The 24,173-nt window shown below is 43.5% G+C and overlaps 1 protein-coding gene across 1 annotated transcript in view; it reads right to left on the bottom strand.

The window, feature by feature from the left end:
* The window catches only part of lrp1bb (low density lipoprotein receptor-related protein 1Bb), a 319,979-nt gene that overhangs the window by 153,719 nt on the left and 142,087 nt on the right, over nt 1–24,173 (bottom strand). Inside the window, exons 21-26 of the mRNA XM_082969228.1 lie at nt 19,157–19,339; nt 12,979–13,179; nt 10,942–11,187; nt 5,834–6,031; nt 4,671–4,875; nt 2,902–3,066 (exon numbers count right to left, since the gene is read on the bottom strand). Coding sequence (XP_082825354.1) covers nt 2,902–3,066; nt 4,671–4,875; nt 5,834–6,031; nt 10,942–11,187; nt 12,979–13,179; nt 19,157–19,339 — 1,198 coding nt within the window. The remainder of the gene's footprint in view (nt 1–2,901; nt 3,067–4,670; nt 4,876–5,833; nt 6,032–10,941; nt 11,188–12,978; nt 13,180–19,156; nt 19,340–24,173) is intronic.

Here is a 24,173-nt window from a genome sequence, read left to right as displayed (position 1 = left end):
TTTTGGAAATGCTATAGAATGTAGATCTTGAAAGCTTATTGTCATAATAGAAGGTGTCACGCCCTGACCATAGAGAGCCTTTGGTTCTCTATGGTATAGTAGGTCAGGGCGTGACTAGTGGGTGTTCTAGGTTTATTATTTCTATGTTGGTGTGCATGGTATGGTTCCCGATCAGAGGCAGCTGTTTAGCGTTGTCTCTGATTGGGGATCATATTTAGGCAGCGATTTCCCCACTGTGTTTTTTTGGGATCTTGTTTTGTTTTGAGTTAGTGCATGTGGCACCTCTGATATCACGGTTCGTTGATTGTTTGTTTCTTTTTGTTTGGAAGTTTTGCTTAAATAAATATGTGGAACCCAGATCACGCTGCGCTTTGGTCCGAGTATGCTTCCAGTTTTTACTACGATCATGACAGAAGATCCCACCAAAACAGGACCAAGCAGCGTGCCCAGGAGGAGAAGGTATCCTGGGCTTGCGAGGAGACCAAGGAGGAGAAGACATCCTGGACTTGGGAGGAAATCTTGGCAGGACACGAAAGCCTGCCGTGGAAGCAGACACAAGGAGAGAAGGGAGGACAGCGACGACGCCGGGGTTCGCGGCAACAAGGAAAGCCCAAAGGACAGCCCCAAATGTTTTTTTTTTGGGGGGGGGGGGGGACACGGGGTGGTCGGTGGAGCCGGGGAGTGAGCCGGTGACAACCTGGGAGGATATAGAGAGGTGGTCGGTCGACCCAAGGAGAGTACCAGAGCCCGCCTGGGAGTCAATGGAACAGTGCACGGAGGGATACTGGAGAATGGAGTTGGATTGGAGTTTGCGGCAACGCAGGCGTTTGGAGGAGCGTGTCACCAGTCCGGTGCAACTTGTGCCGGTCCCACGCATCAGGCCTCCAGTGCGCCTCCCCAGTCCGGTACGTCCTGTGTCCCCTCCTCGCACTCGCCCTGAAGTGCGTGTCCCCAGTCCGGTGCGTCCTGTGCCAACTCCCGCACTCACCGTGCGAAGTATGTGATCGTTCCGGAACAATTTGTGCCGACGCTATGCACCAAGTCTCCAGTACGCCTCCACAGCCACCTGTGCCAGCTCCTCGCATTTGCCCTGAAGTGCGTGTCACCAGTCCGGTGCAACCTGTGCCGGCCCCATGCAACAGGCCTCCAGTGCGCCTCCCCAGTCTGGTACGTCCTGTGCCTGCTCCTCGCACTCGCCCTGAAGAGCGTGTCACCAGTCTGGTGCAACCTGTGCCGGTCCCACGCATCAGGCCTCCGGTGCGCCTTGCCAGTCCGGTATGTCCTGTGCCTGCTCCCCGCACTCGCCCTGAAGTGCATGTCACCAGGCCGGTGCCACCTGTATCGGCTCCATGCACTAGGCCTCCAGTGCGCATTCACAGTCCGGAGCTTCCGGCGACGGTTCACAGTCCAGAGCTTCCGGCGACGGTTCACAGTCCAGAGCTTCCGGCGACGGTTCACAGTCCAGAGCTTCCGGCGACGGTTCACAGTCCAGAGCTTCCGGCGACGGTTCACAGTCCAGAGCTTCCGGCGACGGTTCACAGTCCAGAGCTTCCGGCGACGGTTCACAGTCCAGAGCTTCCGGCGACGGTTCACAGTCCAGACCTCCCGGCGACGGTTCACAGTCCAGACCTCCCGGCGACGGTTCACAGTCCAGAGCTTCCGGCGACGGTTCACAGTCCAGAGCACCCGGCGACGGTTCACAGTCCAGAGCTTCCGGCGACGGTTCACAGTCGGAGCCTCCTGCGACGGTCCACAGGCCGGAGCCTCCTGCGACGGTCCACAGGCCGGAGCCCTGCTCTGCACCTATGCCCAGTCCAGGCACGGTGTCCAGTCCAGCTCCAAGGCCGGAGCCTTCCTCTGCACCAATGCCCAGTCCAGGTACGGTGTCCAGTCCAGCTCCAAGGCCGGAGCCTTCCTCTGCACCGATGCCCAGTCCAGGCACGGTGTCCAGTCCCGCTCCAAGGCCGGAGCTTTCCTCTGCGCCGGTGCCCAGTCCAGGCACGGCGTCCAACCCAGCTCAATGGCCGGAGTCCTCCTTTGCGCCGGTGCCCAGTCCAGGCACTGCGTCCAACCCAGCTCCATGGCCGGAGCCCTCCTTTGCACCGATGCCCAGTCTAGGCACGGCATTCAGCCCTGCACCATGGCCGGATCTGGGGTCTGGGCGGGGGCTACGACCTGCACCGGAGCCGCCACCGACACTAATCACCCCCCTCCCCAGTTGGTTTCAGGTTTTGCGGCCGGAGTCCGCACCTTTGGGGGGGGGTTACTGTCACGCCCTGACCATAGAGAGCCCTTTGTTCTCTATGGTATAGTAGGTCAGGGCATGACTAGGGGGTGTTCTAGGTTTATTATTTCTATGTTGGTGTGCTTGGTATGGTTCCCAATCAGAGGCAGCTGTTTAGCATCGTCTCTGATTGGGGATCATATTTAGGCCGCCATTTCCCCACTGTGTTTTGAGTTAGTGCATGCGGCACCTCTGGTGTCACGGTTCGTTGATTGTTTGTTTATTTTTTGTTTGGAAGTTTCGCTTAAATACATATGTGGAACTTTAATCACGTTGCGCTTTGGTCCGAGTATGCTTCCAACGACATTCATGACAGAAGGGCAGGTTTACATGTGATGTATTCTCAATATGTCTTCCTGTGGTTACAGCACATTTAGATAAATTGGCCTTCTGTTCGCTGTAATTGAACTACCATTTACAATCGACCAACCTGTCCCTATAGGAGATGAGGCAAAGTAGATAACATGCCGTTCATACTTATGACATTAATGTTTATCACAGCTGTGCTCCCATCTTGATAGGTTGTCAATGTAAGTACGAATCTGTTCTTAATTTACCTGCAAAGGTTATAAGTAAATAAAGGTTACATAAAACATTGTTTTGTGTGAGGGACCTACCGAGCATCCGTCCACACAATTCTCTTCTCCAGATGATCCAGAGTTAGTCCGTTGGGCCAGGCTCCGATCTCCATGTCCTTGAACACTATGTGTCGTCCTCCTCCGCTCATTGAAGCAGCCTCGATACGGGGGAAGGTAGCATCCCAGTCTGTCCAGAACAGGATTCTAAAGACATTAAATCAATCAAGAAAAGGAATGTATAAAGATGTTTTACATCTACAAAGTGCTCTACAGTAACCAGCACTAGACCACAGAGAGCAAGCAGAAAATCCAAGACAAAACCCATTCCGATGATCCACAGAAAACTGAGACATGGTCATCTTATGCAAGGACATTAATTAAAGAGGACTTGAAGAAAAAGCCTCCATGGAAGAAAGAAATGAATGATTAAGATCATTTGAAAACGGACAGAACTAGACGGCATAAACTAGCCTAGATACTCAAACCATTTGTTGAATACAAAAGCAAACATGGAAGATTACGTTTATTATTCCTATGGAAAAACAAGGCTAAAGGCATTAATCAATTTAGAAATGATTTTCAGTGTCAATTCTTCAGCCCTTTTTCATTGGTTTGTCAATGTAACATCACTGCAAACTAGAATAATTACATACAGTGTGTATAGCCGTAAGTGGGATTCGTAAACACACACATTGAGTCTGTGGATCCACAGCATCTGTGACATTGGCTGGAACAGGAAGCCATCTGGTTTTTATGACCTTCTACAGCTCAATGAAAGCCTGTAAATTAGCACTGGTGATTACTATGACCATCAACAGAGTCATGTCTCCCAAACACGGCTACTATCTTGCTTTTGTCCACCAAACCAGGCAAAAGACCCGACCCTGTAGGAATGCAGGCTTAAATTAGGCGCTGATGACAATGAAACATCCTTGTACAGCTCAATAGCCTTATTCATTGGATCAGGCCCCTTAGATCAATGGCTTACTCTTTTGAGTGGATTCAAGTAATTACGTTAGAATTATTGCTCTGGCGAGGAACTTTGCCTGTAGGCACCGAAATCATCCATTAATCCTAATGTGTTCTCCTCTGAAACACAGTCATCCCTCCAATATATGCAGTGCAGGAAAGAATATACGATCAGATTACACATTTCTTATAAGACTACTTAATAGATTTTTTATGAATGTCTGGAAGTAGTTTTAAAACAAAATAAACCAAATTAATTTTACAATCAAATAAAAGTAATTCATCACCATGTATAAATTAAAGAACTAGGCTAAACACACTATAATAAAAAACATAATTTTGGTCTTTTTCATCCAACTTTGTGCCTGTGAGATTGTTCAGAGATGAATTGAAGGCTTGAAGCAATGTATTAAAAGAGAAAAAGCAAGAGTGGTAAAGTGCATGAGTCAGGGAAGAGGAAAAGATGAGCCATATCACTTGTCATCACTAGAATTGAGTCCACAGTATTATTACGATGTATTCTATATTTGTATCCTTAATGGACCCTAACATAGCAGCACACATCAAGGGAGAAGGAAGTAGAAGAAAATGAAGGATGTTGTTTTTCTTATTATCAGTGTGTACAGTATGTCAGACCTGTATTCAAATAGTATTTGTTTCTTTAAAATAGTTTAGCTGTGCTTTATTGAGTTTATCTGGCACAACAGAAACAATTGAATAATCCCAAAAGTGTAAACCCTGCCCATTTGGCACTCCAGGCAGGCTGAATCAAACACTCAACAAATTTGAAAGAAAACAAAGACTATTTCAACCCAGGTCTGGTGTGAGTAGGCACTCACCCTTGTCCTGGGTCCAGAGCGATGGCTCGTGGATGCTCCATCCCTCCAGCTATCAGTGTGGTCCTCATCTCTCCATTCAGCCTGGCCACCTCGATCTGGTCCAGGTTACTGTCGATCCAGTACAGGTTACCTGCTATCCAGTCCACTGCCAACCCCTCTGGAGTGGCCAGCCCATGCTGCACAACCACCTCAACCCCTGTCACACCTGATGGAATACCAACCACAGGACCATCATCACCCCTACACCACCCGGTTAGAGCACCACCCTTTAGCACCATGACCACCACCACACCACCCTTTAGACCAGGTGAGACAGACCAACCCACGGCACCATGGTCATCAATACACACACTAGGTGAGAGAAGAGTGGAGAAGGGATGTTTTCAACTCAGCCTGATCATTTTCCCCCTATTGAGAGGATGTGTTTGTTGGTCTGCCATTTTCTGGGGAGAAAACCCTAGCTAGAGAAACTCTTGAGGAAGATAACATTGACATAAAAGAAGATTGTTTCCTACAGTGTTCCATTAAAAATAAAAGGTTTTCCCAGTATGTCTATAATCCAGCTGTTTACAATTATCCTCGGCTGCTGGAGCCTTTGTGGAAGGATGACAAAAGGGAGAAATAGGTGCAGCAGCGGGACATATTCTATGGCCCCACGGAGAAAATGAGAGAAAGAGAGAAAAAGTCAAATTGCAGCAGACGCACAGAATATAACGCAGCACAAAATACCAACCTAATGAAAAGTTCTAACTCATCAAAGGCTTCAGAGATGCACCATGACAGTGGGAAGATGACTGAGGGGCCTAGAGTATACCCACAGTAATACTTGGCATTACCCTGCTGAAATAACTCTTCAATGGAGGGACAGTATCAGCTCACAGTTTCAGAGGTACTAAGTAGAACTAAACTGAGAACTAAATTGTATAATTGAAAGGCCTTTCAGTTGAAGATTGGGAGGGAAGAAAGCCATGTTCATCCTCCTCTGCCAATAGATCCCAGCATTTAGATCTAATGTTTAGCCTAGCCAAGGTACTTAAAGAGCCTGAAAGCGTCAGTACATCACAGCCTTTAGGATCTATTGTGTAGCTTACACCTACGTACCTTCAGATTTTGAAAGCACCATAGATCACACCATTTAGAGCTAACTTATAGGACCTACATACCTCCAGAGCCTGAGAGGCGTCCTCTGTAGATCTTATCCTCTACCACATCTGTCCAGTAAAGCAGGCTGCGATTAAAGTGGAAGTCAAGAGCAATGGTGTTCCGGAGCCCTGGCACCAGCAGGCTGTAGTCCCGCTTGTGAAGGTCTATCCGTCTTATCTCATGCCGGATAGAGAAGATGATGAAAGCCTCAAAGGGATCTGGCCAAAGGAAAGACAAAGGGAGGAAAGGAAGAGGAACAAGTTAAAACAGAGGCAAAGGATGCCACAACAAAACCAACATGAGCGGCAGAAGCGGGGGAAGTGATTTGAACCGGTGCCATTAGCGGAGGAAACACACAGGTGGGCATGACTGCACACACACAAACACACAGGCACGTGTGCGTCCATGCACACACTGGATCATGCACTTTCATGACTAGGCACTGGCACTAGTCTGTTATGCACAGAGTGGAAACCCCATCGTCACTATGGAGACACACAGTATTAGCACAATGAGAAAGACTGGATACTGTAGGGAGTAGGGATGTTAGCTACTTCCTGACGATAAGTCAGTCATTCTTTATTATTCAGTTACACCTGAAATTTTCTGTACAAAAGCTAGAGCCTTGCATGCATGAAATGTCACCACAGACTCAATAGTACATTTGTGAAAATTAAATTAGGTTGATTCTCAGTTTTCTATTGTGTGCAGAACATTTATTTGATTTGACTATTTAAAATACACAAAGAAGCCACACCTGTTACGCTCGTCGTAAAGATTGGACCAAGGTGCAGTGTGGTAGGCGAACATTTTACCTTTTTATTAAAAATGAACACCGACAAAACACAAAACGAACATAAAGTTCTGCAGGCTACACAGCAACTATGCAAAAACAAGATCTCACAAACTAAGGTGGGAAAAAGGCTGCCTAAGTATGATCCCCAATCAGAGACAACGATAGACAGCTGCCTCTGATTGGGAACCAATACCCGGAAAACAAAGAAATAGAAAAACTAGAATGCCCACCCAAATAGAGAAATAAAAAGGCTCTCTAAGGTCAGGGCGTGACAGTACCCCCCCCCCCCCCAAAGTTGCGGACTCTGGCCGCAAAACCTGACTCTATAGGGGAGGGTCCGGGTGGGCATCTAGCCTCGGTGGCTCCGGTGCGGGACATAGACCCCGCTCCGCTTGCGGATCTTGCAAAAACAAGATCCCACAAACTAAGGTGGGAAAAAGGCTGCCTAAGTATGATCCCCAATCAGAGACAACGATAGCCAGCTGCCTCTGATTGGGAACCAATACTGGGCAAACAAAGAAATAGAAAAACTAGAATGCCCACCCAAATCATACCCTGACCTAACCAAATAGAGAAATAAAAAGGCTCTCTAAGGTCAGGGCGTGACAACACCAGGCAACCAATACATTTACCAAAATATACATAAAAACTCAGACTTGTTTCCATTGTTGTCCTCTATTGGTAGGCATGTGATTGCAGGGCAAAACAAGTGACATGGGCCTTCTGTGCCATACATTGAATCATGGGCTCCTGAGTGGCGCAGCGGTCTAAGGCTCTCCATCTCAGTGCTAGAGGCGTCACTACAGACCCTAGTTCGATTCCAGGCTGTATCACAATCGGCTGTGATTGGGCGTCGCACAATTAGCATAGTGTCGTCCGGGTTAGGCCGGGGTAGGCCGTGAATATAAATACGAATTTGTTCTTAACTGACTTGCCTAGTTAAATAAAGGTTAAATAAATAAAAATAAAATACACAATGTCTACATATGTAGATATACAGTGTACAAAACATTAAGAACACCTGTCTCCTCCCCTTCATCTACACTGATTGAAGTGGATTTAACAAGTGATAACAGGATTCACCTGGTCAGTCTATGTCATAGAAAGAGCAAGTGTCCTTAATGTTTTGTACACTCACTAACACATCACTCCACCAGAGTAGAGTGGCTTTGCACGTGGCTAGGAGGCTATCTCAACATTAACCAAGCCTTGCAGGAGTGTTTTAACCTAAGACTGGCAGTTTTTATCTTAGTCGGGAGTTTGTTACACTCTACCACTACCATATATAAATACATCGCTCTTGAATCGACATGGCACAAAATCTACGGCACTGCCTCTCAGTAGTAAGATAGTTCTTTAGATACTGGGGGATTGTAACATATACGGTTTTATGGGCCAATCCCAGCTTCAGCTGAATGACCCTTTTATCAACTGATAGCCACTGTTGTTCACTGAGCTGAGAAGGGCCAACATGAGCCTGAGGGCTAAAATTCAGAATGACCCTTGCCATTTTACTCTGAGCTGTCTGTAGCTTGTTCTTGATGAACTTACTGTACCAGGTAGTGCATGCATAGTCAAAGTGAGGCTGCACTAATGCTGCGCCAAGTGTTCAAGATCCCTATTAATGTAAGAAACAATAAAATGTTAATGTCTTTCTTCAGTAAATTGCCCATTCATTCCCTATTTTAACATACAATTAGCACTGCAACTGCCATCAATCTCTGAGGGAAATAGAGGCGAGTAGTAAAAAACAAGCTACATCAATCTGAATGTGACACATCAAGGCTGCATGTTCTGCCATGTTCTCCTCGTTTACGAGCAGCAACACAGAAGCAAAAAACGGCCAAAACATCAATCCAATCACACACATTACAACATAAGTAGACAGTTTGCTCTGATTATGTAAAGCTGAGTTGATAAATGAATTGACTGTATGTAATTACACAGGATTTACAGCGCCGTGAAAAAGAATTTGCCCCTTTTCTGATTTCCCCTATTTTTGCATATTTTTTACACTGAATGTTATCAGATCTTATCTGATCTTATCAACCTAAATATTAGATAAATGGAACCTGAGTGAAAAAATGTACAAATATTTTTTTTAAACAAGAAATGCAACACCCAATGCCGCTGTGTGAAAAAGTAACTGCCCCCTTACACTCAATAACCGGTTGTGCCACCTTTAGCTGCAAAGACTGCAACCAAACACTTCCTGTAGTTGTTGATCAGTCTCTCACATCGCTGTAGAGGAATTTCAGCCCACTCTTGCATGCAGAACTGCTTTAACTCAGCGACATTTGTGGGTTTCAAAGCATGAACTGCATGTTTCAGGTTCTGCCACAACATCTCAAATCAGGTTTAGGTCTGGACTTTGACTAGGCCATTCCAAAGCTTTTGAGCCATTCTGATGTAGACTTGCTTGTGTGTTTTGGATCATTGTCTGGCTGCATGACCGAGGTACGCTTCAGCTTTAGCTGACAGATTGATGGTCTGACATTCTCCGGTAGAATTCTCTGATACAGAGCAGAATTCATGGTTCCTTCAATCATTACAAGTCATCCAGGTCCTGAGGCAGCAAAGCATCCCCAAACTATCACACTACCGACACCATGCTTGACTGTTGGTACTTCTGGCAAATTCCTCCACAGCGATGTGAGAGAGTGATCAACAACTACAGCCAGCGTTTGGTCGTACATTGCATCTATAGGTGGCACAACCAGTTAACGAGCGTAAGGGAACAATTCATGTTCACACAGGGGCATAGATACACACGGCGAAGCGTGGCTTAATGTGACCACGCCCCCGAGTAGGGTACAGCAGCAAGGTACTCCCATTACTCCCATGTAATTAGCCTAACTTTGCCATCATCCTAAGCAAACTACTGACGCTTTTTTTGTTGTTTCAAGAAACGTTTTCAGCTGCCTCACTTGTCGTTATTAACATACGGTCAAAACAACAAATGATTTGCATGATACTTATTCTGTCACCAATTTCTTACCCTAACACTGACAGTAAAGTCAGTAAATCTGTCACAATATACTTATGTCACTGTTTGTTTACCCCTAGCTTTTTAGCTGGTTAGCTGATTGGCTAGCTAGAAAAGTTCATCTCGACCCAATTTGTTAGTTTTAGATATGTTGCATGCAGTTTAACTACTTCCAGTCTTTGCCTTCCCTTGAAAGGTCTAGGTATTTTAAAAAGTTAAATATTGTTGGCTTGCCTACATTATATGTCCTTTCAATTTACTGGAGACCATCTGGGGATACAACCCTACCAAATTGACCAAACCAAAGCAGTCTATGATATCTTCTTCTACTTGGTGGAATCTCCAGGTTTGCATAAATATCCAAATGCAGAAGAATATTATAGCGTTATTTGGATGGACACAGCCCACTAGTCCTTACTACAAGCTAACTAGCAAGTTTTATGCAAAATGATTTACCGATGATGATGATATGCTTGAACACACAAATATATTGAGTAAGCAGAGCCCATCCATCATCATTTCCATCATCATCACGGCGTCATAGCCTGAAACAATGAGGTTCGTCTAACCTGGTCCTTGGGCATTTGATGAAACTTAATTTGGTGGTCTTTTCTCCTACTATTGTTCAAACAATACGGTACGTAACAGCTTTTTGGCAAATTAAAAGCAGGGTTAGTTAGCCAATTAAAGAAACTATAGTCTGTTTGAATTGGCTCTTTGGCTGATAATCGTGACGTACATTCATTTGACTTTCTCTGTTCATGCTAACATTTTTATGTTTAGAATGAAAGTGTTTTTAGGTATGATGTAGTTTATTAAAACGACATAGAAGTATGTTAAATGACCAACCAAGCATATTCAAAAACTTTATAGAATAAAATGTAAAAAAGAATACAGCCGTTGTTGGGTAATGCGTAAAGTAGCCAATTTAACATGGGAGTAATGGGCGTAAGCTATGGCTTTACCCTACTCAAGGTTGTGGTCACGTTAAGCCATGCCATGTGTATCTATTGGGTGTTGCATAACTTTGTTTATTAAATAAATGAAATAAATATCAACATTGTGTCATTTGTTCAAACAGAAAGTGCAACTAAAAGTTCTTTGCTGTTATTGTGTGTGAAAAACAACACTATCCTAGTAATATTTTACCTAATCGGAACTACTGTAACACATCTAATTTATCAAATGTTATATTTCAAAACGTATTCCAATTCACTTCGATCAAATCCTCACTAGCATATTATAAGACATGAAGCAGCACATGAGCCTACCCTTACACAATCAACATACTTCCTGACACACACACACACACACACACACACCCTACACACACTTCGTCACCTCACCTGTGCTGTGGCAGCTGTCCCCATCGGGGCCCAGCCTCCAGCCTGGGTAGCAGGAGCACTTGACGGTGGTCTTGTACTGCTCACACATCTGGCTGCACTTCAGATGCCTACTGCAGTAGTCCACCGCCTCACACGTCCTGTTGTTAGAGTCCAGTTGGAGCCCTGCAGGGCAGGAACAGACCACCCCTGTCCCTGGTACCACTGTGCATTGATGGCTGCAGCCACCCCTGGCCACCAAACACTTATCTAGGAGCAGAGAGAGGAGTAGAGAGAGGGCACAGGAAGTAAGAGCCAACTCTGATCTGGGAGTAGAGCGAGAGAGCACAGGATGTAAGTACCAAACACTAATATGAAAGCAGAGAAAGAGGTCAGGGACTAAGAGCCTTAATAGCCTACTATAGAGGATGAGATTGGAGACAAGAGAGAATGAGAGAGGGACAGGGAACTAAGAGTCTTAATATTAGAGAGACTGAGATGGTTTTCAGCATCAGATACATTTTACATTTACATTTTAGTCATTTAGCAGACGCTCTTATCCAGAGCGACTTACAGTAGTGAATGCATACATTTCATACAATTTCATACATTTTTATTTTTATTTTATTTATTTTTTTTATTTTTATTTTTCCACAGGGTCTAAACGGAGGTTAAAGAAATAATAGACCATAGTATGTTGGGCCATATGCTGTACAGCAAAAAAAAGCAGAATTAAAAAGGGTTGTTTTTGAGAACTAGCTGGCACAAGAATAACACTACCACTTTTTGCTCTAAGCTAGAGATTGCTAGTCGATGATAATGGAATATATCCGCTGCATATACACCGCAAGGAAAAGCTATTACATAATGAAAGAGGTTCTGCAGTTCAGTTGGTCCACAACGGTTTGACCTGAGGGAGGATGCCTTTATTACTGTCAAGTCTTCAACACATCATGAAATCTGAAAGTTGTGCACTATTCCTTTCACAAAACTGATATGGATAGGGAGAAAAAAGAATGACTTTTCTTTCTTTGTGCAGTCTGTAATGGAATGCTTTTCTCTGAAGCAGCTAGGTATCTGATTATTGTGGGGTGCCAGACAGGTCCAGAAGATGAAAAGGCATTTTGGTGCAACAATCACACTACAGGTCCAAAGTCTCCTTTCTAGCTAGCCATGATTAAGATGATCTTATTGGCACAGACCAGAAAGGGTTGAAATTTCTCTGCGGGGGTCTCCTAGCTGCAGAGAAGGGCAGAGGAGGGTAGAGGAGAGCTGTGCTCCCATAGGTTACAGCTGGAGGAATGACTCCTGCTGAGTTAGCTCAAATCAATCAGGCCCCTTAAGGTCTCCCTGTATGACCTAATTGGCTATGAAGCAGGCAGCGCAGTGGGCCTTTTCTCAAAGGTTGTGTCCCAAATGGCACCCTCTTCCCTGTACCCTTTTTCATAAACCATTTTCCCCATAGGGCTATGTTCAAAAGTAGTGCACTATGTAGGGAATAGTGTGCCATTTGGGAGGAAGATAAGTGATAACACACACTCTGAGCTACAGCATCTAACTATGGTCCCCCATGTGGTTCCTGCTAGCAACTCTGAAATGAACCTATACGTTTAGGTTGTTCAGTCAAATAGATTAGATGTGTACAATTCACATGAGATTCACAGATTGGACAAACAGATCTGTGTTGGTAATCATTGGAGAAATCTGGTAGCTATTCTTTATGTTCGGTCCCCTTGGTGACTGAATCAAAATCAACAGCATGTTAACGCGTCATCGTGCTGCTCTCAAGGCTATGGGAATTAAAATATATAGTACCACTCCTTAGGGACAGACAGCGTTTGACACATCTGACTCTGGGTTCTTGTTATATGAGACGGGAAATTAAAGCTCCCACAGCTTATACTGTATATTCTGTCTGAGGTGTGTGTCCCAGTAGAAAAATAATCTCTAAACACATCTCTTCCACTTAAACACATGAAATGACTCATCACAACTCACACACTAATTAGTCTCAACGATCTCAAGCAATATGATGTACTACAGATAATAGTTCTTTCCTACCACAGAAAGGCCCTTCGTCAGACAGGTCTGCACAGTCCGGCTTGCTGTTGCAGATCTTTTCTGGTGGTAGGCAAGTGGAAGTGTCATTGGCACAGGGGTATTTTGGAGGCTTACAGACAGCTGCCTCACAGGACTCCTCATCAGAACGATCCTCACAGTCGATATCTCCATCACACACCCAGCTCTTGGTGATGCACTTTCCTGTTGGTGTGACACACATACACAGACATTTATGGAAACACACACATACACACACACGATTCATTAACACAACCAGACACAGAAAATATTCCTCAAAGACGATATCAATCATCAGCTGTCCCTACAGTAGAGTACAACCTCTGAAATACAACCTTAAGACATTTAACTAAATGCTGAGTAACCAGTCAGCATTACCACACAGTGAACTTCAAGCTTCTGTAATAAATTTGGTGAATAATCTAAGGCGGGGCGATATGGCTAAAATATAATTAAAAAATATATATATATAACATTTAATTTTTATTTAACTAGGCAAGTCAGTTAAGAACTAATTCTTATTTACAATGACGGCCTACCCCAGTCAAACCCGGACAACGCTGGGCCAATTGTGCACCGCCCTATGGGACTCCCAATCACAGCTGGATGTGATACAGCCTGGATTCAAACCAGGGACTGTAGTGACACCTCTTGCACTGAGATGCAGTGCCTTAGACCACTGCGCCACTCAGGAGCCCTAAATATCACAATATTTTTGATGGTATGGCGGTATAAGGTTTTTGAATAATAGAAGTTCACATGCTTTATGAGTAGTGTATGACCCTAGGGTGGCAACAAATGTATTCTAAGTGTTTTTAATGGAGCTTTGTCCATTCTGATTGTTTTATACTGTTCAATGAAACTTCAAACAAAAGTTGGATTTTTGTGGGGACTTTGAATACAGTGTTTGACATGACAATGTATGGAAAAAGCCAGTGAAGGGTTTTTGTGACAGGGCAGGAACCAAAATATTGGTCATTGTTTCCCACTGGATCCTAATTAATGTTACATTCAATGTTTTCTCTTACTGTAGCTTTGATGTACTGTACATATAGTAAAATATTCATCCTTCGCCTACTCCTCTCTGATTTAGAATATACCGTTGCAGAAACAACAAGCCGATCTAGGCCTACACCAGTACTGGTAGCAGGCTGTATTAGCCATCTAGCTACATTTGCTCTGACTAAGTACAACTAGGGTTTAGCATTAGCGGCTAACACAATTTATTTTTGCCACAACTTGCAAATAAAAGATAAACTAGCTGTTTGCAGACAGTATAAGATACACAAACGAATAGTGTGATTTTAGAATGCTTGTGGATGTATAGTAGGAAGCAAAGTGGAAAGCAGCATCATTGTCACCAACATCTGCAGCATTGCCCATGCAGAACATCAGACTGCTAGTGGTTGATTTGACTTGTTGTAGCACAAAAACTGCTCTGCTTGAGTGACAGGGGGAGGGTTTGGTGTGTGTGAAAAGAGAGTGGGAGAGAGACGACTGAAGTAGCAAACGGAGTAAACTATAAAAACTGATATTATTACATAGAGCGAAGTGGCATAATGCATTTAACAACCAAAAACATTGAAATACCATTATACAAGGTAAAGGAAAAACCCAAACCGGTCCTTGGATCAATACCGGTATATAGTAAAATACAGTTTATCACCCAGCCCTAGAATAATCCCTCAGGCACTTTGAAGAAAAGCTCTAAATATAAAAACAGCCCAAAAATGTTATTTAATGCATAACGTGATCCATATTTTAATCTGTTACACACAATGGGGTCCTTGCAGTCTACAAAGACTAAGATCAATACAGTATATTGAATCATGACTTTAGATTAGAATATACTACACTGAACAAAAATATAAACTCAACATGTAAAAGGCCCATGTTTCATGAGCTAAAATAAAAGATCCCAGAAATGTTGAATACTCACAAAAAGCATATTTCTCTCAAATGTTTTGCAACAAATTTGTTTACATCCCTGTTAGTGAGCATTTCTCCTTTGCCAAGATAATCTATCCACCTGACAGGTGTTGTCACAGGCGTCAAAATGAGTAGACCAAGGTGCAGCATGGAATATGTTCATCTTGTAGTTTAATGCAAAAAATGAACACTTTACAAATTAAACAAAAATGACAGCCAACAGTTCCGTCAGGTACTTACAACTAAACCGAAAACAACTACCCACAAAACCCAAAGGAAAAACAGGCTGCCTAAGTATGGTTCCTAATCAGAGACAACGATAGACAGCTGCCTCTGGTTAGGAACCATACTCGGCCCAAAACAAAGAAATACAAAACATAGAATGCCCACCCCACACCCTGACCTAACCACATAGAGAAACAAACCCTCTAACTCAGGGCAGGTCAGGGCGTGACAGGTGTAGCATATCAAGAAGCTGATTAAACAGCATGATCATTACACAGGTGCCCCTTGTGCTGGGGGACAATAAAAAGCCACTAAAATGTGCTGTTTTGTCACACAACACAATGCAACAGATGTCTCAAGTTGAGGGAGCGCGCAATTGGCATGGTGACAGCTGGAATGTCCACTAGAGCTGTTGCCAGAGAATTGAACATTCATTTCTCTACCATAAGCCGCCTCCAACGTCGTTTTAGAGAATTTGGCAGTACGTCCAACCGGCCTCACAACCGCAGACCACGTGTATGGCGTTGTGTGGGTGAGCGGTTAGCTGATACCAATGTTGTGAAGAGAGTGCCCCATTGTGTTGGTGGGGTTATGGTATGGGCTGGCATAAACTACAGGCAGCGAACACAATTGCATTTTATCAATGGCATTTGAATGCACAAAAATGCCATGACGAGATCCTGAGGCCATTGTGAGGCCCATTTTATTTAAGGTATCTGTAACCAACAGATGCATATCTGTATTCCCAGTCATGTGAAATCCATAGATTAGGGCCTAATGAATTGATATAAATTGACTGATTTCCTTATATGAACTGTAACTCAGTAAAATCAATGAAATTGTTGGATGTGTCATGACGTTGGCCTGAGGGGGGAGGTTTATGGGGGAGGACCCCCATAAATATCTTTCCCCTTTTTCCTCTCTCTACTCTACCGATGTGACTATTGAAAATCCCTTTGTTAACATTGAGAGAGAGTCTGGTGACATCAAACGATGGGAACTGAACCATATTTCGGTAATCCTACTCGTCGCGTTAGCGCAGCAACTGTAGACGTGGGCTAGGAGAGGATGGACAGAGTATCTCTTCTACCACAAGATGACGGTACTAACAAGTATCCATCCTACCATCAGACATTCTTCAAAGGACAACCCGGCCTCCCATCTACGACCAACCGATCGAAGCGCAGCTCAGAGTAAATATTTATTGCATTTCCCTTTTTCAAATGGGCGGTAATTTAGAATGCATAAGATACTGTATTTACGATAGCATAGCTTCTCTCTTTGTTACTCAGTCTTCCCGCTCTTTCACTCAAACCCAACCCCCTTTACTTTGTGTAACCAGCCGTCATGTCAACTCCAGGGATGTTTTCTTTATGACATAATTTGTAATCAATGTATGATCCATTCTGTGTATATGTAATTCTGTATGATTAGTTAGGTATTTAGTAAATAAATAAACCATATTTTGTATTGCTGATTCAACTTGTTAGTCAGGGTTCGTGACGATAACCAAGAACTTACAACTTTCAGATGAGACTAAATAAGGTGAGGATTAAATATTGACTGCTACTGATGTAAAAGATTACCAGGTCTTTAAGAGTTTATTCGGAAGATAACAACTCTATAAACATTATTTCGTGGTGCCCCGACTTTCTAGTTAATTATTTACCTGAGTAGCTTAATCAGGTAATATTAATTACAGAGAAATTATTTTATAGAATAGCATGTCATATCACTTAATCCGGCATAGCCAAAGACACGACATATGTTGCATTTATATATTCGTTCAATATACATTGCATGAGGTAATGTCAAAAATCTTCTTCCTTGCGTGAGTGCATCAACAGAAAGGCGCAGCCACAGTGGTGAGTGAAAGGCTTTTACCTCATGTGAAAATCCACAGCTAGATCATTACAGCCTCCCGATACCTGCTACCAGGGGTAATCTTAAATTACCCTTACTCGCCATTTTGAATTACAAAGAGGCAGCGAATGCAGGTGGAACCACTGCAGGGGGTAGAATCAGCCACACACAGATAATCGAGAACTTGGTTCTATCTGCAAAAAGATAATTCTGAGATAATTAGCTTTAAAATTCCGAACCCTCATATGAATGAATGGTGTCAGCAATTTTTATATTGTATTCTTTTGAACTTAACATGAACCACTGGTGTATTTAGAGTAATATACACTGTACAAAACATTAGGAATACTTTCCTAATATTGAGTTGCACCACACCCCCCCTTATCCCTAAGAACAGCCTCAATTCGTCGGCGCATGAACTCTACAAGGTGTCGAAAGCGTTCCACAGGGATGCTGGCCCATGTTGACTCCAATGCTTCCCACAGTTGTGTCAAGTTGGCTGGATGTCCTTTGGGTGGTGGACCATTCTTGATACACAGGAAACTGTTGAGTGTGAAAAACACAACAGTGTTGCAGTTCTTGACATACTCAAACAGGTGCACCTGGCACCTACTACCATATCCTGTTCAAAGGCACTTAAATATTTTGTCTTGCCCATTCACTCTCTGAATGGCTCAAAAACTCCCTAGAAAGGCAGGAACCTAGGAAGAAATCTAGAGAGGAACCAGGCTCTAAGGGGTGGCCAGTCCTCTTCTGGCTGTGCCGGGTGGAGATTGAGAGTACATGGCCATTTAAGGCCAGATTGTTCTCCAAAATGTTCAAACGTTCATAGATGACCAGCAGGGTCAAATAATAATCGCAGTGGTTGTAGACGGTGCAACATGTCAGTATCTCAGGAGTAAATGCCAGTTGGCTTTTCATAGCCAAGTATTCAGAGGTCGAGACAGCAGGTGCCGTAGAGAGAGAGAGAGAGAGAGAGAGAGAGAGAGAGAGAGAGAGAGTCAAAAACAGCAGGTCCGGGACAAGGTAGCACGTCCGGTGAACAGGTCAAGGTTCCCTAGCCGCAGGCAGAACAGTTGACACTGGAGCAGCAGCACAGCGAGGTGGACTGGGGACAGCCAGGAGTCATCAGGACAGGTAGTCCTGAGGCAAGATCCTAGGGATACTCCCAAAAACTACTTAAGTAGTTTTTTGGGGTATCTGTACTTTACTATTTATATTTTTGAAAACTTTTACTTTACTACATTAAGAAAATAATATACTTTTTACTCCATACATTTTCACTGACACCCAAAGGTATCCCTTACATTTTGAATGCTTAGCAGGACAAGAAAATTGTCTATTTCCCACACTTATCAAGAGAACATCCCATCATCCCATTCTGCCTCTGATCTGGCGGACTCACTAAACACATGATTCGTTTGAAAATTGTCTTGAGTGTTGGAGTGTGCCCCTGGCTATCCGTAAATAAAAAAAATGGTGCTGTCTGGTTTGCTTAATATTAGGAATTTGAAACGATTCATACTTTTACATTTACGTTTGATATTTAAGTATATTTAAAACCAAATACTTTCAGACTTTTACTCAAGTAGTATTTTACTGGGTGACCTTCACTTCTACTCGAGTCATTTTCTATTAAGGTATCTTTACTTTTACTCTGGTACGACAATTGGGTACTTTTTCCACCACTGCAAAAATGCAGATAAAACCAAGCTCTCGATATGCCAGAATGTATCATCGTTAATGCAGCTATGCCTGTCTGAAGCCTGGATTACAGAGCATCCCAATTTAGAGGCCCAATTTTAAAGCTACATCACATGGAGAATTGATTCGCTGTTGCACATTCCGGGAGAAAAGAGATGGTATTATAAAATCTATGCTGTACCCATGACATACTACATGGAGAGTTAAATAATGTAGAGTTTATATGTGTTTTAAACATGTTTCCAAATTTGCCATTTGATGTTGATCAACTACAGACATTTAACTTTGCTCCTAGTTTAGCATTTATGTAAAGGTCAAAGATAGAATATTCTGTCTGTCCATATTGTACTGTTAGTTAAATAGTGTAGCTAGCACGTTTCGTTTCTGTGTTCCAGTTACTGATGGAGTATTCTCTTAGCTACAGCATATCATACAGTACCTGTGTCTTTGCAGGTGAACTTGGCCTTGGGGTCGCACATCCTCTTGGTGCCCTCACAGGCCATCTCGTCAGTCCCGTCCTCACAGTCTTTGTCTCCATCACACCTCCAGCGCTCTGGGATACACGTCCCATCTGCCGTACAGTGGAACTCATCCCTAGTGCACTCAATCACAGGAGGCAATGCTGCAAGGGAAAATATACATACAGTGCAAGTCAAATATTTGGACACACCTACTCATTCAAGGTTTTTTCTTTAATTTTACTATTTTCTAAATTGTAGAATAATAGTAAAGACATCAAAACTATGAAATAAGACATATGGCATCATGTAGAAACCAAAAAAAAGTGTTAAACAAATATATAAAATAGTTGAGATTCTTCAAAGCAGCCTCCTTTTTCCTAGATGACAGTTTTGCACACTCTTGGCATTCTCACAACAAGCTTCATGAGGTAGTCACATGGAATGCATTTCAATTAACAGGTGTGCCTTGTTAAAAGTTAATTTGTGGAATTTCTTTCCTTCTTAATAAGGAAAAGCCAGTTAGTTGTGTTGTGACAAGGTAGGGGTGGTATACAGAACAAAGCCCTATTTGGTAAAAGACCAAGTCCCTATTATGGCAAGAACAGCTCAAATAAGTAAAGAGAAACAACAGTCCATCATTACTTTAAGACATGAAGGTCAGTCAATCCGGAAACTTTCAATAACTTTGAAAGTTTCTTCGTGCAGTTGCAAAAACCATCAAGCGCTATGATGAAACTGGCTCTCATGAGGACCGCCACAAGAAAGGAAGACCCAGAGTTACCTCTGCTGCAAAGGATAAGTTCATTAGAGTTAACTGCACCTCAGATTGCAGCCCAAATAAATATTTCACAGAGTTCAATTAACATACACATCTCAACATCAACAGTTCAGAGGAGAATGTGTGAGTCAGGCCTTCATGGTCGAATCCCTGCAAAGAAACCACTACTAAAGGACACCAATAATAAGAATAGACTTGCTAGGGCCAAGAAACACGAGCAATCTGTCCTTTGGTCTGATGAGTCCAAATTTGAGATTTTTGGTTCCAACCACAGTGTCTTTGTGAGACACAGAGCAGGTGAACGGATGATCTCTGCATGTGTGGTTCCCACCGTGAAGCATGGAGCAGGAGGTGTGATGGTGTGGGGGTGCTTTGCTGGTGACACTGTCAGTGATTTATTTAGAATTCAAAGCACTCTTAACCAGCATGGATTCTACAGCATTCTGCATTGATACGCCATCCCATCTGGTTTGCGATTAGTGGAACTATCATTTGTTTTCAACAGGACTATGACCCAACACACCTCCCGACTGTGTAAGGTATCTTTGACCTAGGAGAGTGATGGAGTGCTGCATCAGAGGACCTGGCCTCCACAATCACACGACCTCAACCCGATTGAGATGGTTTGGGATGAGTTGGACTCCAGAGTGAAGGAAAAGCAGGCAACAAGTGCTCAGCATGTGGGAACTCCTTCAAGACTGTTGGAAAAGCATTCCAGGTGAAGCTGGTTGAGAGAATGCCAAGAGTGTGCAAAGCTGTCATCAAGGCAAAATATGGCTACTTTGAAAAATCTAAAATATATTTTGATTTGTTTCACACTTTTTTGCTTACTACAGAATTCCATGTGTTATTTCATAGTTTTGATGTCTTCACTATTATTCTACAATGTAGAAATAAATAAAAAATATTTTGGGGGGTTTGTATCATTTGATTTAAACAACATGTATACCACTTTGAATATGCAAAATATTTTTTATTGTGAAACAAACAACAACAAAAAAAAGAAAAAAAAGAAAACTTGAGCATGCATAACTATTCACCCCCCCAAAGTCAATACTTTGTAGAGCCATCTATTGCAGCAATTACAGCTGCAAGTCTCTTGGGGTATGTCTCTATAAGCTTGGCACATCTAGCCACTGGGATTTTTGCCCATTCTTCAAGGGAAAACTGCTCCAGCTCCTTCAAGTTGGATGGGTTCTGCTGGTGTACAGCAATCTTTAAGTCATACCACAGATTCTCAATTGGATTAAGGTCTGGGCTTTGATTAGGCCATTCCAAGACATTTAAATGTTTCCCTTTAAACCACTCGAGTGTTGCTTTAAGAGTATGCATGGGGTCATTTTCCTGCTGGAAGGTGAACCTCCGTCCCAGTCTCAAATCTCTGGAAGACTGAAACAGGTTTCCCTCAAGAATTTACCTGTATTTAGCGTCATCCAACATTCCTTCAATTCTGACCAGTTTTCCAGTCCCTGCCGATGAAAAACATCCCCACAGTAAGATGCTGCCACCACCATGCTTCCCTGTGGGGATGGTCTTCTAGAGGGTGATAGGAGGTGTTGGGTTTGCGCCAGGCATAGCGTTTTCCTTAATGGCCAAAAAGCAAAATTTTTGTCTCATCTAACAAGAGAACCTTCTTCCATTTCTTTGAGGAGTCTCCCACATGCCATTTGGCGAACATCAAACGTGTTTGCTTATTTTTTTCTTTAAGCAATGGCTTTTTTTCTGGCCACTCTTCAGTAAAGCCCAGCTCTGTGGAGTGTATGGCTTAAAGTGGTCCTATGGACAGCTACTCCAATCTCCGCTGTGGAGCTTTGCAGCTTCTTCAGGGTTATCTTTGGTCTCTTTGTTGCCTCTCTGATTAATGCCCTCCTTGCATGGTCCGTGAGTTTTGGTGGGCAGGTTTGTTGTAGTGCCATATTCTTTCAAGTTTTTAATAATAGATTTAAATGGTGCTCCGTGGGATGTTCAAAGATTCAGATATTTTTTATACCCATATCCTGATCTGTACTTCTCCACAACTTTGTCCCTGACCTGTTCGGAGAGCTCATTGGTCTTCATGGTGCCGCTTGCTTGGTAGTGCCCCCTTGCTTAGTGGTGTTGCAGACTCTTAGGCCTTTCAGAACAGGTGTATATACACTGCTCCAAAAAATAACGGGAACACTTAAACAACACAATGTAACTCCAAGTCAATCACACTTCTGTGAAATCAAACTGTCCATTTAGGAAGCAACACTGATTGACAATAAATTTCACATGCTGTTGTGCAAATGGAATAGACAAACGGTGGAAATTATAGGCAATTAGCAAGACACCCCCAATAAAGGAGTGGTTCTGAAGGTGGTGACCACAGACCGCTTCCTGGCTGATGTTTTGGTCACTTTTGAATGCTGGCGGTGCTTTCACTCTAGTGGTAGCATGAGACGGAGTCTACAACCCACACAAGTGGCTCAGGTAGTGCAACTCATCCAGGATGGCACATCAATGCGAGCTGTGGCAAGAAGGTTTGCTGTGTCTGTCAGCGTAGTGTCCAGAGCATGGAGGCGCTACCAGGAGACAGGCCAGTACATCAGGAGACGTGGAGGAGGCCGTAGGAGGGCAACAACCCAGCAGCAGGACCGCTACCGCCGCCTTTGTGCAAGGAGGAGCAGGAGGAGCACTGCCAGAGCCCTGCAAAATGACCTCCAGCAGGCCACATATGTGCATGTGTCTGATCAAACGGTCAGAAACAGACTCCATGAGGGTGGTATGAGGGCCCGATGTCCACAGGTGGGGGTTGGCTTACAGCCCAACACCGTGCAGGACATTTGGCATTTGCCAGAGAACACCAAGATTGGCAAATTCGCCATTGGCGCCCTGTGCTCTTCACAGATGAAAGCAGGTTCACACTGAGCACATGTGACAGACGTGACAGAGGCTGGAGACGCCGTGGAGAACGTTCTGCTGCCTGCAACATCCTCCAGCATGACCGGTTTGGCGGTGGGTCAGTCATGGTGTGGGGTGGCATTTCTTTGGGGGGCCGCCCAGCCCTCCATGTGCTCGCCAGAGGTAGCCTGACTGCCATTAGGTACCGAGATGAGATCCTCAGACCCCTTGTGAGACCATATGCTGGTGCGGTTGGCCCTGGGTTCCTCCTAATGCAAGACAATGCTAGACCTCATGTGGCTGGAGTGTGTCAGCAGTTCCTGCAAGAGGAAGGCATTGATGCTATGGACTGGCCCGCCCGTTCCCAGACCTGAATCCAATTGAGCACATCTGGGACATCATGTCTCGCTCCATCCACCAACGCCACGTTGCACCACAGACTGTCCAGGAGTTGGCGGATGCTTTAGTCCAGGTCTGGGAGGAGATCCCTCAGGAGATCATCCGCCACCTCATCAGGAGCATGCCCAGGCGTTGTAGGGAGGTCATACAGGCACGTGGAGGCCACACACACTACTGAGCCTCATTTTGACTTGTTTTAAGGACATTACATCAAAGTTGGATCAGCCTGTAGTGTGGTTTTCCACTTTAATTTTGAGTGTGACTCCAAATCCAAACCTCCATGGGTTGATAAATTGGATTTCCATTGATTATTTTTTTGTGATTTTGTTGTCAGCACATTCAACTATGTAAAGAAAAAAGTATTTAATAAGATGATTTCTTTCATTCAGATCTAGGATGTGTTGTTTAAGTGTTCCCTTTATTTTTTTGAGCAGTATATATTGAGATCATATGACAGATCATGTGACACTTAGATTGCACACAGGTGGACTTTATTTAACTAATTATGTGACTTCTGAAGGTAATTGGTTGCACCAGATCTTATTTAGGGGCTTCATAGCAAAGGGGGTGAATACATATCCACGCACCACTTTTCCGTTTTTTTTTATTTTTTTTATTTTTTGAAACAAGTAATTTTTAAAATTTCACTTCACCAATTTTGACTATTTTGTGTGTCCATTACATGAAGGAAAAAAAAGTACATAGGAAAAACACCAAGGTTGATGAATACTTTTACAAGGCACTGTAAATAGAATCCTTATGTAACAGCGGAAATTTGTTCAGTCTACAAACTTTTGACAATTGGGTTATGTATATTCCTTCAAATTATATTTTTAATCATGCTAAGTAATCACAAGACCGACTGTATATAACATAACCACTTCCACATTGCCATTAGTTAATTTTTCATTTCCAGGGTTTTTTCTGGATCAAAATGGGGCTTAGGTGGTGGCTGT

Source organism: Salmo salar, chromosome 25, assembly GCF_965601325.2.
Source record: "Salmo salar chromosome 25, fSalSal1, whole genome shotgun sequence".
Classification (NCBI taxonomy): domain Eukaryota; kingdom Metazoa; phylum Chordata; class Actinopteri; order Salmoniformes; family Salmonidae; genus Salmo; species Salmo salar.
Note: the sequence above shows the minus strand (reverse complement) of the source record. Positions and strands in the feature narration are given on the sequence as shown.